Below are 17,829 nucleotides of genomic sequence, written 5' to 3'. Positions count from 1 at the left end.
GATTCCAACTTTGTGGCAGCAATTTAGGGAAGTCGCACAGACTGTATGGGTGTAAAGGTCAGGCATCCACCATGTATTCTATAATATATTTATGCTAAGCTCAGTGATCGTTTCTGGGGAAAAAAAAAAGGTATTGAACTGTACCATTCTATGTGTCGGGGTAGCCAGGGTTTATTTAGAAGGCAGCATGGCGGTGCAGTGGTTCGCACTGTCGCCTCACAGCAAGAAGTTTCCGGGCTCGAGTGTGTAGAGCCTGCATGTTCTTCCCATGTCTGTATGGGTTTCCTCCACAATCCAAAGATATACAGGTTAGGTTAATTGGCTACTCTAAATGTCCATTGATCAAGCTTGGAGAGGGATGGGATCTGCCAAGTTTAAATACCCTAGACGCACCAATGATGGACTGTTAAAAAGTCATCAAAGAAGAAGATATACTCGTGTACCTTTCCTGAGAAAGGTGTGTATATACACTACTGCATCTTTAAATCACTAGAATATAAACATTTCCAGGTGGAAGATCCATATTAATAAAGACACAAAAGGTTTGTCCAGGTCTAACAATATTTTGAAAGTCTCATAACCGTGACTGAAGATTTGAGTGTGTTCAAAGAATGGACTGAACACACACACACACACACACGCGTTTCCCTTCGTATTCCTCTTTCTTTCTCTCTAGGCGGCAGTGTGAGTTGTGAACGCGCGCGGCGCTACACAGATCCCTCGCTCTCACACACACACACGGGTTGAGGCGCAGGAGTGAAAGACTGCTATGGAAAGGTGGAGAACGGAGTGTTTCCTTTGTTATTTTTAAAGTCCGAGGCTCGCACCTCTCTATGACCCGCTTCCTCTCCTGCAGCCGCGCGGCGCGTCTCCGCGCTCTTCCCGATGCGCTCCGGAACGCAAAGTGGTTTCGCACAGGTACAGTTACGGAGCACTTTTCCTTCCTTCCTTCCTTCCTTCCGTTCGTCCTTCCTTCCTCCTGTTTTTCCTCCCTCCCTGGCTCAGGAGCTCGGGGTTTTGCGCTAGCGAGAGATGAAATGTGCTTTGCTTTGCTTGTGTTGAATTATAATCGAGGCGCACCTTGTTTTGAGCGACGCGTCAGGAAGCGCAACCGCAGGAGCATTTTGGGGGATTTTTGCGGTTTGTTTGTCTTTATACACACCGGATTAAGTGCTGAAATCAATGTTTTAAAGTTGCACACTAGTCTGTCGACTGCGGAAGGGCCTGTGTGTGTGTGTGGGGAGTTTGTTTCTCCTCTTCTCTTCCCCTCCCCCATCAATTACTGTGCTGTTGGAGACTCCGAGGCCAGAGACATGAATGCAGTGAATGTGGGGCTCAGTGGCTCACTTCAAAGCGCCCGGGAGCGGGGAGGGGAGCGCGGGCAGAGCTGTAATGTCGTCGGGGAAAAGAGCAACAAAGTATCGGGAGTCTTTTAAGGAAATAAAACCAGTCATAAACCCCTGGACGTCCTGCTGTCCATCTGTCTCACACTCGCTCTGGAGCTGGAAGTGTTTCTACATTGCGCTTAAACGCGTGTTTTAACAGCCTTCACTATCTTCCTGCACACAATCCTAAAGAATCAGATCAACTTAACGAGCTAGCCTAGCCTAGCATAGCATAGCCTAGCATAGCTTAGCTTAGCCGTGTTAGCCAGATCTTAGCAGCAACCTTCTCGGCTTGTCGGCAGAGGTAGCAGCTTGGCTCATTTTTATTTTTACATCTTTTTAGACTTCATCCTTGTCCAAACTACTCTCCACAGAAATGCTAATAAGTTCTCTAAGATGATCTCAAGCTACCTTGTTTTGTTTGTAGCTAACTGGGCTAGCAAGCCTGCTAGCTAGTTTAGCACCTGGAATTCAAACACTTATTTTATCGTTTGAACAGTTATAATCCTGCTTCGAGCAAAAAGAAAAAATGTTTATCTATGTATCTTGAATTTATATAAAAATAAAAATGTTATAGAACAAATTACACGCCTTTAGCTTTGGGGATTTTGTTGCTGAGAAGGCTAGGTCATTTGAAGTTTGTTTGTTTTTACTCTTTGGAAGTTTTATAGCCTGACTTGATATGATACCGAGTCTTGTTTTAGGACGGATGAGGTTTATGAGAAGGCTTTCTGAGTTTTGCAGGGAGAGAGAGAGAGAGAGAGGTGCAGTAGTTTGAAAGTAGAGGAAAGCTTGAATATCAGATAATGAGCTGAGCTCTTTGAACCCATGCTTCAGAGATCAGACAGAGATATAACCATGGTGAGGTGTGTGAAGACGGTTTAAAGCTTCAGGACGGTCACAGTTAGAACAGTGTGTGTTCTGTCTTCTCGAGAGCTAATATCTAATCTTCCTGAGGTGCAGTTAAACAGTTCTATTTAATAAGAGAACATCACTACTGTTAAGGTGTGCGCTTCAGACAGCTACGTACGTAAGCAAACTCGAACTTTACTGTTACACGTTTTGTTTTCTGATCAGTTCTGGATGTTGCCACGTTACACAAAAACTGTAATCTCTGTGTACATGCTGCTGGAGACAAGGAACCAAGCTCAAGGTGAATAAGTCCAGATAAGAAATATTTGATCTTGCACATAATTGTTCAAAAGTCTTGTTTCAGTATGACTGCCAGTATCTGTTGTTTAACTGGTTTTTGTTGAAATATGTTTCCTGATAATTATCTTTGCTCTGTGATACGGTGTTGTGTCTTATTGTTCGGAACGTTTCTTACGCACGGCTCGTTGAAGGCATTTAAATAGAATTGTTCTATGGCTTGTCATTTCTCAAAAGTTTTAATAGCTTTCTGTAAAAGCACCTTATGTTTTTTTTTTTTTTTTTTTTCTTTTCCCAGGAGGAATTATTTCACAGTGGCATTAGTGGAAATCTGGCTCTGATTGTTCCGGAGTGTGGGCTGAGCTGGGATCGGGTGCATGGACGTAGTAAGGATGAGTGTGAAAGAGAAGGCTTACCTGGCGGACCTTGGGGGCAGCTTCACTGAGGATGCGCCCCGTCCTCCAGTCCCGGGTGAGGAGGGTGAACTGGTGTCTGGTGATGTGCGCCCATACAGCTTGGGCTTCTACTCCATCAAGAGCGAGAGTGTCAGGTGTGAGACCTCCATAGCTACGCCGAGACGGCCCGACCTGGACCTGGGCTACGAGCCTGAAGGCAGCGCCTCACCCACGCCGCCCTATCTGAAATGGGCAGAGTCGCTGCATTCGCTGCTGGATGATCAGGATGGAATCCAGTTATTTCGCAACTTCCTCAAGCAGGAGGACTGCGCCGACGTGCTGGATTTCTGGTTTGCGTGCAGCGGCTTCCGTAAGCAGGACACTGGTGAGGGGAATGAGGAGAAGAAGCTGAAGCTGGCAAAGGCCATCTACAAGAAGTACATCCTGGACAGCAACGGCATCGTGTCGCGACAGATCAAACCAGCCACCAAGAGCTTCATCAAGGACTGTGTGATGAAGCTGCACATCGACCCGGCCATGTTCGACCAGGCCCAGACGGAGATTCAGGCCGTAATGGAGGAGAACACGTACCCTTTGTTCCTCAAATCTGACATTTATTTGGAATACACCAGGACAGGCGGCGAGAGCCCCAAGCTTTACAGCGATCAGAGCTCTGGGTCAGGGAATGGGAAGGTGCTGCCCGCCTACTTGCCGACATTGAATGAGGACGAAGAGTGGAGGTGCGAACAAGAAACTGAGGAACACAGCGAGAGCAATCCGACTCCCAGCAAGCGGCTCACGCAGAAGCTTCTCTTGGAGACGGTGCCGCAACGGACAGCGAGCAGTAAGAGATACCAGGACGGCCGTGAGTACAGGTAAGCTTTCATCTGCTCTCCGGGTCGTTTTCAAGTCATGTCCGTTATTACTGGCCTCTCCTTTATCTACTTGTGTACAGTGAGGTGAAATATATATATATATATATATATATATATATATATATATATATATATATATATATCTTGCTTCCACAATCGCTTTTGTACAAGAAATCTACACTGTACTGTTCACAAGAGTGATTATCGAGTCAAGGTCACTGGCTTTGTGCAATCTTAGACTTACCGCTTAGTAGCTTTATCAGTTATTTGTTCTATGCTGGAACCAGCGGCGAGAGTTCATACGGTTCCTCAGATGAGTGGCAAAGTGTCTTAAGAAATTATACTGCCTTGACTTAATACAACTAGACACAGGTAAGCGCTGCTTTGAGACCCTTTCTTCTCTTTCTCCCTTTCTGCCTTATCCCCAGTGAAAACACTGCCTGAGGAAGCACATGAAACGAGAGGTGGAGTTTAGTACAGCCCTCCTGAGGAGATGTGAGGAATTCAGGATGGGTAGAAAACTAAAGGCCTTTTTTTTTTTTTTTTTTAAATCCACTGTTACTGCAAGTGGGTATCACAGTCGAATTGCACAGTCGTGCACTTTTGTGGAATCATGTAAATGGTATGTTTTTCAGGATAAGGGGTGGGGGGGGAATGCATGGATCTGCAAAAGCATCCGTTGTGTTCAGGAGTTGTGGAAATGCTACATTTTAATTTTGCAGTCGTGTGTTTCTAAGTGCCAGTGGTTCATTCATTGATCGTGACGTTTATCTCAGGTATTTTTTTCTCGAAGCTGTGCTGAAAATGCACACTAATATAGGGAGTAAATAAAAGATGCTGGATTAGGTGTAGCAAAAATAACATAAAAGCCACACCAATCTCCTGCAGAGCCTGAATGGTTCTACTGTATCAAGCAATCCTCTGCTCAGGACAAGGAAAGCGTGCCTTGGCAGTTTATAAGCGTTCTGTGTCAACCTGACGAAAATGGAAATAACCCTGGGATCGTTCCTCTTCACGCTCAGGACTGTTGGCCATCCCGTGGACTACCTGTGAGTGAGGGCATCCATGCAGTGACTGGTTCGCATTGATTGTGTTGCTGCCTGCAGTGAGCGGCTGCAGATGGGCGCTCTTTGTGTTCTCTCTGCCCAGGTGTCTTATGAATGGCAGCCTGTTATTCCAGAATAAAGGTTTCCTGTAGAATAGCTTGACGTTTATTCCCTTTTGGCAGCACAACCCAGGTTTAATGCTGCAGGAGAAAAGGAAAATGTGTCAAGGAGTGAAGTTAAGGCATGTTAAGCTTTACCAATGCTCATGTGTGTGTATCTCCTTCCCAACATTCTTCAGTAGACTCGCAGTATAGAAGTATAAAGGTGTTTTTTAAATACATGCAGTGCGATTTGGGTTTGTTGTCTGTTTTTTCGATGACTATCCCGTAAATTAACACATCCACATAGAAACTGAACGTTTGTATGTTTACGCAAAAGCAAGGTTCAATTTTTCCAACATTCTGTCTGCAGTAGGAACCGTTCAGCGAATCACGATACAGGTTGTTGAAGCGTCATCACCCTGCTGTAGGCTTAGCGGAGTCTGTCATTCAGTCGACTGCATCCGAATACATATCCTTTCGTACTATTAGTACGCAAAAAGTAGTATGTAGGGTGTCTGAATACTCAGCAGGCATTTTATAATAATCACATGGTACCTGTGAGTTTAAAAACCCAGCGCTGTTTGTCAAGGGGAAGGAAAATAAGGATAATGATTTTAGACAATGTATGGGGGGGAAAATATAGGGTGTTCACACGGCACATATTTGCATCGATGCTGCACCGATGTATTTTGTTGCGATATATCTTACACCGGTGTAAATTTTGCGCAGCGTTCACACGTCACAACCCTGCTTACTAGAGAGAAGCGTGTTAGCACCGGTGCAGCCCCACTTGCGGTCACACGGCAGTTTCTGCGACCGTGCAATAGTAGTAAAAACTTTATTACTATCATTTCCTTTGATAGTAATAAAGTTTTGATATCATTTCCTTTTATTACTATCATTTCCTATCATTATTACTATCATTTGCGATAGTAATAATGCGGAAATGAAATATGCGCATGCGTGAAAATGTACTTCCTTTTCCCGGTTGTCATGGCATCACCAAGCGCCGGGAAAACAACGTGGATGAAGACACCAGTGTTGCCAGATATTGCTGATGTTTTTCATCCCAAAATATGTTCAAATCCACCAAAATGCACTTAAAACTGCCCAATCTGGCAACACTGGAAGACACGCAGTTCTGTTGTTGTTGATATTCGCCATTTTGGAAGCACAAAATACCAGGATGCAAATTATGCAATGCTCGTATGTAATCAGCTCTCCTCACGCGTAGCGAGTCTACCCCTGTAGCGTTCAGACGTCCCATTTTATATCGGTGCTGCCCCGCAAACTAGCATTTACTCCGGAGTAAATTTCTGAAACCACCTCCCGAGCAGGGTTAGATTTGCACCGGTTTAAGCAGCTTTCAGGGGCTACACCGGTATAACTTTGTACCGTGTGAACGCTCTACCGGGGCAGCCCCGGTGCTACACCGGAGTAAAAGTTGCCGTGTGAACACCCCTATAGTAAAGGTCATCGGAAATGAAGTGTGTGCGCGCGCGCGTACGGTTTATGGTACATAGTCGACTTCGTGATGTGGTGAAGCTCGAGATCGGTCTCAGCAACTCCTGAACCAAGCAGTGAAATGAAACTCACCGCATTCTTTGCCTACTTCTCAGGATAGGATTTTCTCCCCTTCTCTTATTTTTATTTAAATTAGTTTTTTTTATAAGCTCATCACTTTTGGACTCCATCACATGCTTGCGTTGTGGAAGGCTCACGTAATCGTGTCATGTTTAACGTTAATGTTGTGTTAAATTTATCAATTATTTTTCTTCACGCTTTGGCGTTGCTTATTCGCATCTCACTGTATGTGTAAAGACCTAAAGAGTGTGTTTTTGTAGAAAAGTCTGCATATTTTTAAATAACCGAGTATGTCTGCGTGTTCCATATTTTGTTTCCGTACCAAAAACAGCCCAGTTGTATCGTAATGCATTGAAGAGTGTGGACAATTTTTTGTGTGTGTGACATAATGCAATGCATTGCGTACAGAGACTGCGATTTAAGCTAAGATGCGTCAGATCATTTGGTGCATCACAGATCTGTCTGTCCATGTGAGCAAAATGGGATCTACAGCAGAAAGTTTTGTGTGTTTGAGAGCTGTGTAAGGGAAGTAATAAAGCCTTTTGTACTAGTTTACTGTAATGTTTGATGGGTTTTTTTGGGGGAGCATATATGGAATTATGTGGTAAACAAAGTGTTAACAAAATCCAAAATGTTTAATATTTTAGATTCTTCAGCGTATCTAGCGTTTCGCTCGATGATGCTTTACACACTGTATCGGCGTTATCTTAACCAGCTTCATGAGGTCGTCACCTGGAACGCTTTTTCAATTAACAGGTGTGCCTCGTCAAAATTAATTAGTGGACGAGTTTATTGCCACCTTAATGTGTTTGAGATCAAATAGTAAATAATAAATTACAGTAAATAGCTCTTTACTACTACGTATAGTTTCCTCAGTTCTCGTCACGGAAGGATAAACGCCCTAACAGTTTAATTTCCCTGCGCAAGGACACTTGACACTTGTAGTCTTTCTTAATCTTCGTCATTGTCGAGGGAAGGTTGTCTGGAGTTTGGCAGTATCAGACTGATAACGATTGGATACTCTGACGTAAAAATTTGCAGGGGTATGTGCTTGGTGTCTAACAGGAAAAAAGGTCATCGTTTTTTTGCTGTGATTTCAAAACTGGATTACTCAATGCTTTGTCACGCAGAGAAATAGAGGACGAGTGTGAAAACGGGTGAAGAGATTTAAAGATATTACGTTGCAGAAGTTTGATCTGTATTCATAGCATGATTACTATATACGACACTGTACAAATGTGACTAGTATCAGTACAAGGCTCCAGTTCTGCTCTTTCTGGTGACGCGTGTTTTATGTCTATGTAATGACGAGTTCATGAGTAATGGTTATGGAGATCTGCTCCATGCAGATTGTAACTAGGGATGGCGAAAACTTAAAAAAAAAAATCTTGACCGACCACCGAGCCTCATTAGCCGGTTAAAGTCGGTTAACCTATGAGTTTTTAAAATTCTAGAATTGGAATTATTAGAATCTATTCTAAATCTAACCGCGAGCATCTGCACATTCAGTCCCAGTCGCTGCCCTCCACTCGCATTACCTTTTCTACAGCGTGAAGCATTTAGTCAAACGTGGCACTGATGTCGAGGGGTTTGTATTGGAGCGGAGGACAAATGGCCGTGTCAGCAAGGGGCACGCACTTTTTGTTAAGTTGCAACTTGGCATTAAAAATATCAGTGTGAACATGTTCTCAATAAATTGCCGTCATTTTCTAAGCGGCAAGCTTGAGCTCAGTCACTACCGGTGCTTGCATTGAGTAGCCTATTGAAAACAATCCTATCATACACTTGTCCCAGCTTAACTTTTCATTGAAGATAGGACATTTTAGCAATACGGCCCCTGGTGTTTACAGTTAACTGCAGTAGGCTGTGTGTTGATATTGCGTACTGCTACGGACTAGGCACTTTTCTTCGAAGTGAGCCACGGAGACCTCATACTGCAATTGTTTTCCAGCTACTGATATTACGGTTACATGGCTGCTAATTGTGCACAGCCATTGGGAATGGGATAGCTGGAGCTGAGCTGATTAGCCGCTAAGCTAATATAGCAACTGTCTGATGCTAAGGTGGTGTTTACATTAGACCGTATCAGCGGATCATCAGATTAACGTTTTTAAAACGATTCGCGTGCACGCAGCAACGCCAATACACGATTCGCGTGCACACAGCAACGCCAATACACGGATACGCTAATCACATGACTAATTAGACGGCACGTCACATTATCCCAGTGCATATCGGGCATGCGCAAGTCACTCACCACTTGCAAGTGGAAGGATGGCAAGCGAACACCTTCTCCAGCAGATAAACACACCTGGCTGTGATGTTCGTGTTCTGAGTTTAAGCGCTTGAAGGAGGTAAATAAGTTGAAATGTGTAAATAAACCTCAGTGCGGCTCAGCGTTTCCTCCTGCGCTACAAATCACTCTGCCCTGAACAGCGAGTGCCCTCTGGAGGGTGCGCACTCCGGCCCTGCGCAGCTCACAGAGCGCGCGAGTGAAGCGCACGAGCAGTGATTCGGGACTGAGCCGCTGTGTGTCGTTTCCTGTAGTCCGCGCCGTTTTTCAGCAGTCGCGTCACATGACCAACGTGGCATGACCAACGCCAGCGAATCAGGAAGGTGGATGTCACAGTGACGTTGTCCAATGACGACGTCAGCTAGAGCTCAGCACTGCGTTTCCTCGTTCCTCAATGTTTACACAGCACCGGATCAGATACGAACTGGGTTGAATACGTGGGCCCTGGCGGATTCAAGTTGTTCCGCCTGTGGAGTCGTTTCCCGGCGTTTTAATGTGCACGGACCGTGCATCCACGACGAAAACGAGACGGATACGATCTAATGTAAACACCACCTAAGTAACATCAGTGAGTAACCAGGTTTTAGTTCAGATCTTGTGTATTATTATTACATTGACATATTTACCAGACTAATCAACCATCGACTTCATTCATGCGCCGTGTTCTTGTTTCTTTGATAGTCAAGAATTTCCTTGATGTTACGTACCTGGTTAACATCGTAGTAAAATGTAATCCAACACTGAGACTTTTCTTTCGCTGAGTGGCAGCTGTCTTCAACTGGGGCGCGAGGGCGGGACATGACTGAATGGGTGTTTCTGATTTGTCAGCTGTCGTCCTTACACCGCATGGCATGCCCCAACACAGAATTCCAGGTTCTCCGCTCCAAAATCGGCAGCTTCAAAACGATTTTTTTTTTTTTAACCGACAACCAAAAAAAATTTAACCGGTTGACGTTGATTCGGTCAACCATCGGTCAAACGGTCATCGGTTAACATCCCTAATTGTAACTAGGATTAAACTTGATGTAAATTCAAAGTTTTAGTGAGGAAAAATAACTGTCACATAGGAAAGCAAGTAGCATTGTTGGAAAGGGCAGGTTATGTAGTTTCATGTGATTTTTCGATGAAGACTTCATGAGCAGCTTAACTGAGTGAGTGTGTGAATTTGGATGCAAGTTGTAATATTTCAGGACAAAACGTTGCAGTGTTTTCAGAATAGTCATATTTTGATGGATAAAAAGCTATAATGGGGAGTACACGTGCTAACTCCATTCAGGGCTGTACTGAGCTGCAGCTGTAACAGTCAACAACCTTGAAAGCAATCACTGCCTGCGATTTCGCCTTCAACAAAAGCAACAATTTTTTCTAAGTTTATGGAATTTTTTTCCTTTCTTTCTCCGTTCTTCTAAATGAACACAATTTCACCATTTCAAAGTTCTTATGCTAATAATGCCGCTTTTCCACTACAAACGCGGCTGAGTTGGGCTGAGCCGTGCCGTGCTGAGTCGAGCTGAGCGGGGCTGTTGGAGTTGCATTTCGACTACAACCGCGCTGAACCGTGCTGGCTGGAAGTGGGCGGACACATTGGGTGGAGTTAGCGAAAGTGGGTGGACGTCACGTGATGTTGTTAAGCAGCGCAAACAGTGACATCAGTGAGCTTTTAAGCGGTAGTCTCACAACCCGAATAGTAAACAATAAACATGGAGGACATGGAGTCGTTAGTGTTGCTGGTCTTGGTGCTGTGGCTTGTTGTCACCGACAATGCGGACAGATACTGGCAAGAGCGTATAGATGAGGCGAGGCGCATAAGGCTTCAGAAATTCTCGTAATTCGTAATTATTCTCCTTCCGGGTTTGCGGTGTTTACAGATCCCAGCGCGCTCGCGGGGCATGTGTGGGCGTGTGAGGACACTCCTCCTCACCAATCAGTGCACAGGGGAGTGTCTGCTCACGCCCCCAGCCTCACTCGGCACGGCTTGGCTCGCTTCAGCCCCACTCCAAAACGGTGCGAGTTTTAGGGGCTAAGCAGGGCTGAAACGAGCTGAGTCGTGCTGGTTTTTGGTAGTCGAAACGCGAGCCGTGTCGAGCTGAAGTGAGCTGAAAAAGGGTAGTGGAAAAGGGCCATAATTATCTGGTGTGGATGTCCCAGAGGATGAAGTATTTCTTTCTTTACGTTGCTCTGATGTGTATCGGTCTATCGTAGTATTACAACTTTTATTCTTACAATATTATGACATGACTTCCCCCCCCCCCCCCCCCCCAAAGTATAATGATTTAATCTTTGATCCTGAATTTTCAAGAATGTGCAGTTATAGTTTGAAACACTTGACTCTACAAGTTTAACTAGAATACAACAATTTACGTCAAAGCAATCTGATTTACTTTTTTTCCTTAAAGTCACAGGAATTTCTTTCAGGAAGACCGGCGTGTAAATGCAGCCGGAGTAAAAATCTCAAGAGCCATGATGCTTGGATGCTTACGGAAGTAGTTGAATATGAATTTTGTATATTTGAATCCATTTTTTTACTTTTTTCTTTTGAACATGCCAGCAGTAAAATTTGAAAATTGAGTTTTATAGTTTTGGTATTTAAAAAAAAAAAAATCTGAATCCTATGTCCAAATTCAGATCTCTGATATGCAGATTTTTATGTAAATTAGGCGAAAAGTGAAGTATCAAGGATTCCCAGGGGGAAAATGTGGACACTTTCAGAGCGGTCAAAGAAATTAAACTTTTATTCTATTTTAAATGTTTGTTCTTTTCAAAAAGTTATCGTTCATTCATTTATTTATTTAAAACGGTAATGTTAAACCCTGGATGTTTCATGTAAGTATTTAGGTAATGGTTGAAGTAGTAAAGCTAAGCTAATGTTAGCTTCCTGGTAATCATTAGCAGCTAAGAACCAAAGTTAGGAATTTGGGTATTTTAGTAGAACGTGTAGACATTATACCTGAAGGTTAATTCAAATGGCTCCAGAAGGAACAAGTTGTGTTTTTTGCTGTTGATTTTTGTGCCGTATTGATAACTCGAGGTGCTCAGTGTTTAGAAGCTGACCCAATTTTGTCTCAACCATCTCAGAATGTACCTTGACATGGATTGAGAGGATGTGGTGGTAACCTTGTGGCCGAAAGCTCTCGGATGTATAGACCTTTTTAGCTTTAGAAATAGAATGTCATAAAATGCCCCAAGGCCTACAGCAGGAGAAGTTTCCATATCTCTGTGTCTTATTTCTCCTCCTTCCCCAAAATAATTAAAACTGCGTATAACTTTTTTTTTTTTTGGGGGGGGGGGGGTTTGGGTGGTTATTTCGACAAGCTGCAATGTGACAAATGGGCAATTCCATGTAAATGTCAACCTCACCATGCAAAAATAAAGCAACATGTAATACATCAAAACCACTCCCAGAGATATCACCTAGATGTATTTTACAGATGTGAATAAGTTGAACCAATTTGTAACCAACCTAATATGTCACTGTCAGTCTTTCTTTCTTATAATGTAAAACCCAAGCTAAAATCAACTTTGATCATGTACAATTCTATATTATTGCCACAAGCCACAGAAATGTATGCTAAAATCCACAAAACAGCAAAACAATAGCCATCCTAAATATTATTTAAGAACTTTGATAGTTTTAGCTGATATTTGGAGAGTTTTTCAAAGGGTTATGTTGGTTAAATTGCTGATTTTCTAAACATATGCCATGTCTATTTCAGACGCGTCACATCCATAACGGAATTTCGTCACATCCATAACGCTGACTTTTCCTTCCGAAACTCTGCATGAAATACAAAATATTTTAAACAAAGATTTTTTTAATATTCACCTTGGACCCCTCTATCAAACGGATATCTCCATTTCGACATTAGGTTTACGATTTCACAGAGTTTGATAAAAATGTACAGTCACCCAAGAAAAGTGATACTTTTTCTGTCACATCCATAACGCATCTTTTATTGGCATTTTCTGGCATGCCCTAGATGTACTATGGGAATTGTTCTTGTTCTATCACTTCTCCAGTATGGTACAGCCTTAAAATATGCAACACCTGTTTAAATACTGGGAGACAATAAAACATGCACTGGGTCATTTGTTGCCATTTTGAGTTCAAGTGTCACGTCCATAACGCTGGAATTGCTCAAATGCCGCTTTTCCACTACCAACGCGGCTGAGTTGGGCTGAGCCGTGCCGTGCTGAGTCGAGCTGAGCGGGGCTGTTGGAGTTGCATTTCGACTACAACCGCGCTGAACCGTGCTGGCTGGAAGTGGGTGGACACATTGGGTGGAGTTAGCGAAAGTGGGTGGACGTCACGTGATGTCGTTAGGCGGCGCAAACAGTGACATCAGTGACCTTTTAAGGGGTAGTCTCACGACCTGGATAGTAAACAATAAACATGGAGGACATGGAGTCGTTAGTGTTGCTGGTCTTGGTGCTGTGGCTTCTCACCGGCAACGCCAACAGATACTGGCAAGAGCGTATAGATGAGGCGAGGCGCATAAGGCTTCAGAAATTCTCGTAATTCCTAATTCTTCTTCTTCCGGGTTTACGGTGTTTACAGATCCCAGCGTGCTCGCGGGGCGTGTGTGGGCATGTGAGGACACTCCTCCTCACCAATCAGTGCACAGGGGAGTGTCTCCTCACGCCCCTAGCCCCACTCGGCTCGGTTTGGCTCACTTCAGCCCCACTCCAAAACCGTGCGAGTTTTGGGTGCTGAGTAAGGCTGAAGCGAGCCCAGTCGTGCTGTTCTGAGGTAGTCGAAACGCGAGCCGTGTCGGGCTGAAGCGAGCTGAAAAAGGGTAGTGGAGAAGGGCCAAAAATGGGGGACTCTGTTCTTAAACAACAGAAATGTGCTTTGTGAATGCCTTCAATGGCCTCTAGACATCATACTTTTAATTGGCGAGGAATGTGGGTTTGAGGTTGTTTTCAGATGATTATTTTATTTTGCCGACATGTTTGGCTTGAATTACAAAAAGAGACGCATTCATTTTTAAACAGCCTTTTAGGGTCACCATCAGGCTTTTCTTATACATCTGAATGCTGCAGCATGTCGGTCTCATGTTCTGTGCTTGACGAGAAGCTGCATGCAGCTACTGAATAAATGAATAAACAAGCCGAAAGAAACTGTGGTAAAGATGCACTAGTACAGGGGGTGGCTTGATTTACAGTGGGGTCATGAGAGAAACTCTCAATCTCCTGTTTTGTGGTGGGTTTTTTTTTTTGGAATAATTATTTAAACAAATGATGATTAGAAATATCCTAGAGTTTGTGTGCTCATATTTTGAAATGGAGAGCCACATTCAGGGAAGGCATATTTAAGACTTCATGCTATTTTAGGCCCTGTCCACACGGCAACGGATTGAGGTGAATCTGATAAAATTGTTTATCGTTTCGGCCTGGCGTCCACACGGCACCGGTGTTTTGGGTGCCCCAAAATGATATTTTTTGAGAACGGGTTCCAGAGTGGAAAAATCTGGCAACGGCGCCGTTGCGAAGTCGTCTGGATGAGTAGAACGGATTTGTTTACGATGACATCACAACCACATGACTAGAACAAGCAGCACTCTCGTGCGCATCATTCGTAACAACAGAAATTGAAATTGTTTACACATTAACCTGACTGACCTGCCAGACAGACAATTTCCACCTGCTTTGATGAACAGAAAGTCCAGCCTTCCATACAAAGCAACAGTTACCTGACTATAATGGAGGCAGAGGGGAAAAGGGTCAGAAGACCCTTCAACAGACTGTTTTGTATGAACCACTGCATTGCATTCACTTTTGTATACAGCTTTTCTTTTAAATAAACAAGTAACTGAACCATTTCTTGAATTTCTTTTTTTTTTTACTGGATAAGACTGCTTTTCAAAATGTTCACACACAATATAAAAAGTTATATAAATTATATAAAAATGCTTTTCAAAATGTTCACACACAATAAGAGAATTAAGTTATATAAAACTATGCACACTAATAAAACTAATTTGTACACACAGAAGGCACGATTTCCTCGCGTAGTTGCAGCCATCTTCTTGTTGTTGTGTGTTTGTTCCTGTGAGTGCTTCACGCCGGGTAGAAGAATGGGTTTATGCGTTGTGTTGTTCACCAGTCTTTTTATTCTGAAGAAATGAGACACAAATACACTGCTGAGGACGGGCTGCAAACGTCCAGTGGCATTGGTTTTGGCATTGACATTTCCAAAACGAACTGAAAGAGGCCAGCGCCTCATTCCCATAACTACCTGCGCTCTTAAAGGGCCAGCGCAGAATTTCCCCACGACTACACACAATGGCAAGTGGAAAAAAATAAACCCGTTACACGTGCACGCGTCCGACGACTTCTGTTGTTCTGGTGTCTCCGATGGGACCGTCTTACAGCGCACATAGAGGTGTGGCATGTGTATTGCATCATTTTCAGCAAGCGTTGCGTTGCCATATGCACCTGATATTTTACTGATCCGTTGCCCATGTGGACGCGAGATATATATATATATATATATATATATATATATATATATATATATATATATATATATATTATTATTATTATTTTTTTTTTACCCGCTAAAAAAAAAAAATCTCGTTGTCGTGTGGATGTAGCCTTAGTCTTCACTACGCTAACTGGCTTCATTCAGCAATTAAAATGGACAAAGTATCCCGTCATCTACCTCCTCTAAACAAACTAGCATTATGTCTCAAATCACATACTCGTGCTGTTCTAGACAGTTGTTGAGTACTAACAACTACCGACTTGGTGCCAAAGACCTGGTTTGTGTCCTGGTCTCCTGGATTTTTTCGATTCGTAAATACTTTTGAATGTAAGGTTTGAGTGGTGTGTGTGTGTGTGTGTGTGTGTGTGTGTGTGTGTGTGTGTGTGTGTGTGTGTTTTGAGATGCAGTTCATGATAATCTTGGTGACAGCAGAAAGCATTTCCGTGTGTTTTTAATGTTGCTGTGCTATCACTAAACATTTTACAGTTTGACTTGGAAACCTGATGGACAGGGAAGTTTTGGCTCTTTCTTTGGGAAGCCCTGCTCCTGATTGAGCTTTTTGCATGCTATAATTACAAAACAAATGACTGTTCAGGCAGCATCAGTAGTGCTGTCAAATTCCAAACCAGTTAGTTTACTGGAGTTGGACTGAACGTTTTTGCTTCCTGATCACCGCATCAGAATATTGCCACACATGGGTTTTTGTCTTTCATGCTACATTTTCGATGGAAGGAAAATTGCGGCTCCTAGCTGCATGGCAATTTCATTGTTCAGATACTGGCACCTCAGATGGTTGAGTGTTCAGTCTTATGTGTAAATCAAAAACAAAGCCTGTGTAAGGGTGCTTTCACACCTGTTAATCCAGAGTCCAAATTAGAGTGAAATTGATGCCTTTGATTTGTTAAAAAGACTGGAGTGTGTGTAGGGCTGAAAACTCATGAAACCCCTTCAAACATTGATCAGAAATACGATGGAAAAATGTGAGGAAACGCTTGCTGAGTTCATGGACAATGAGACACACTCAACGTATTGGTAGATAATTGTAGAAATTACAGATTTAAAAATATTTTATGCATCACATCCACTGTTTTACTCTTTGTTCATCAGTCCAAATCTCCAGAATACATCATATTTCTGTAGAAACTACAAAGCATATAATGATAAATTGTGATAAATTTACACTGATTTGAATTGATTAAGAAAAATATTATGCATAATCTTAGTTTCTCGTAGCTGCAATTTGTTTTAGACAGACTATAATAACTGACTTCACCTTAAGCAGAAGTAACACAGCTCTGATGCCACGAAAACACAAAGATCTAAAATGTAAAGAGCTGTTGTGATTGTACAAATAGATTTAACAAGAAATTGGAGCTCTTTTTGCAGACTGCTAAAAGATAAAGAAAAGAGAAGCAATTGGAGGCAGTAAACGTTCGTAAAAGTTTAAGAAAAGGCCTATTTGTTATTAATAAATAGTTTTTAATAAAATTAATATTTTACTTAATAGGCTAATATATCTTACTCCAACCTTTACAAATATGGGTAAATAATTAAGAAAATGGGGTGGAAAGCCCCCCCCCCCCCCCAAACAAATTATTTAAAAAAAAATTGTGTATATATAAAAATTATTTACACTTTTTTAAATAAAATTTTTTATATATAATTTTTTTAAATAAATTTATTTAAAAAAATTATTTATTATGGGGAAACTCGAATTGGGAACCCAAAATTATGAATCAAATCGTGAGTTGTGTGAATCATTACACGGCTAGAAACTACGGCTCTGTAGTCTGGTTAACACCAGACCATATCACAAGTGAAATATGGTCTGGAATCCGCCTATTGAATTTCTCGTAGGGGAGGTGTGGTTTACGATTGTCAACGGCTGTTTATTGGACGTTGCGAATGTCTATCGTTGGCCATGGGCTATGTATACGCCAAATCATGGCAGTTGTACCCGGTGACGTAGTTAGAGCGATGAAGAGGCAAAGAAAGACTGTAACGCCAAACGCTGTTCTTTTTTTAAAACAAACTTTCGCTCTAAACTATTCAGAACAGTGTCTAAAGCTTGATCGAAAGTTTGGTTCGTATCGCTCGCCGCCATGTTAAATGTGATCCGTACACAGTCCCAAATAAACTACAAGCTTCCGTTTGTCGAGTAGTACGCGTCACCGTCTTTCCACCCCTCCCCACTCTCTGATTGGCTCCCTAACTCAGGCGAGCCTTTAGACCATAGTTTCCATGCTGTCTTTTCAGATCGGAACGATTGTGCAAAGCAGCATGGGATTTCCCAGGCTAACGGCTCTGTGCACTGACTCCAGTTTAGCAGCTCGTATCTACAGTCATCCACACACAGCCCACAGTGCGTTTGGTTCACTTCCTTTGTATGGACCGATTCAGAATCTCTTCAGTCGAACTGTGCTAGAGTTTGATTGGAACCATATCCAGAACACCTCACAAATATGATCTCAGACCCGTTATTTTGGTCTGCACCGGAGTCTGATTACTGTGTTCTCA

General features: G+C 42.8%; 1 protein-coding gene across 4 annotated transcripts in view; it reads left to right on the top strand.

Moving 5' to 3' along the window:
* The first annotated feature begins 705 nt into the window (after positions 1-705).
* The window catches only part of axin1 (axin 1), a 55,876-nt gene continuing 38,752 nt past the window's right edge, over positions 706-17,829 (top strand). For 2 of the 4 annotated variants that reach the window (XM_060943094.1, XM_060943096.1), the window contains exons 1-2: positions 1,006-2,538; positions 2,833-3,804. In XM_060943094.1, the coding sequence (XP_060799077.1) occupies positions 2,912-3,804 (893 nt within the window). In that variant the 5' untranslated portion in view covers positions 1,006-2,538; positions 2,833-2,911. Of the gene's footprint in view, positions 919-1,005; positions 2,539-2,832; positions 3,805-17,829 lie in introns of those variants that run through there. The other 2 variants (XM_060943095.1, XM_060943093.1) reach the window with 2 other exon arrangements.

This window comes from Neoarius graeffei, chromosome 16 (assembly GCF_027579695.1).
Source record: "Neoarius graeffei isolate fNeoGra1 chromosome 16, fNeoGra1.pri, whole genome shotgun sequence".
NCBI classification, from domain to species: domain Eukaryota; kingdom Metazoa; phylum Chordata; class Actinopteri; order Siluriformes; family Ariidae; genus Neoarius; species Neoarius graeffei.
This window is presented reverse-complemented; position numbering and strand designations above follow the sequence as displayed.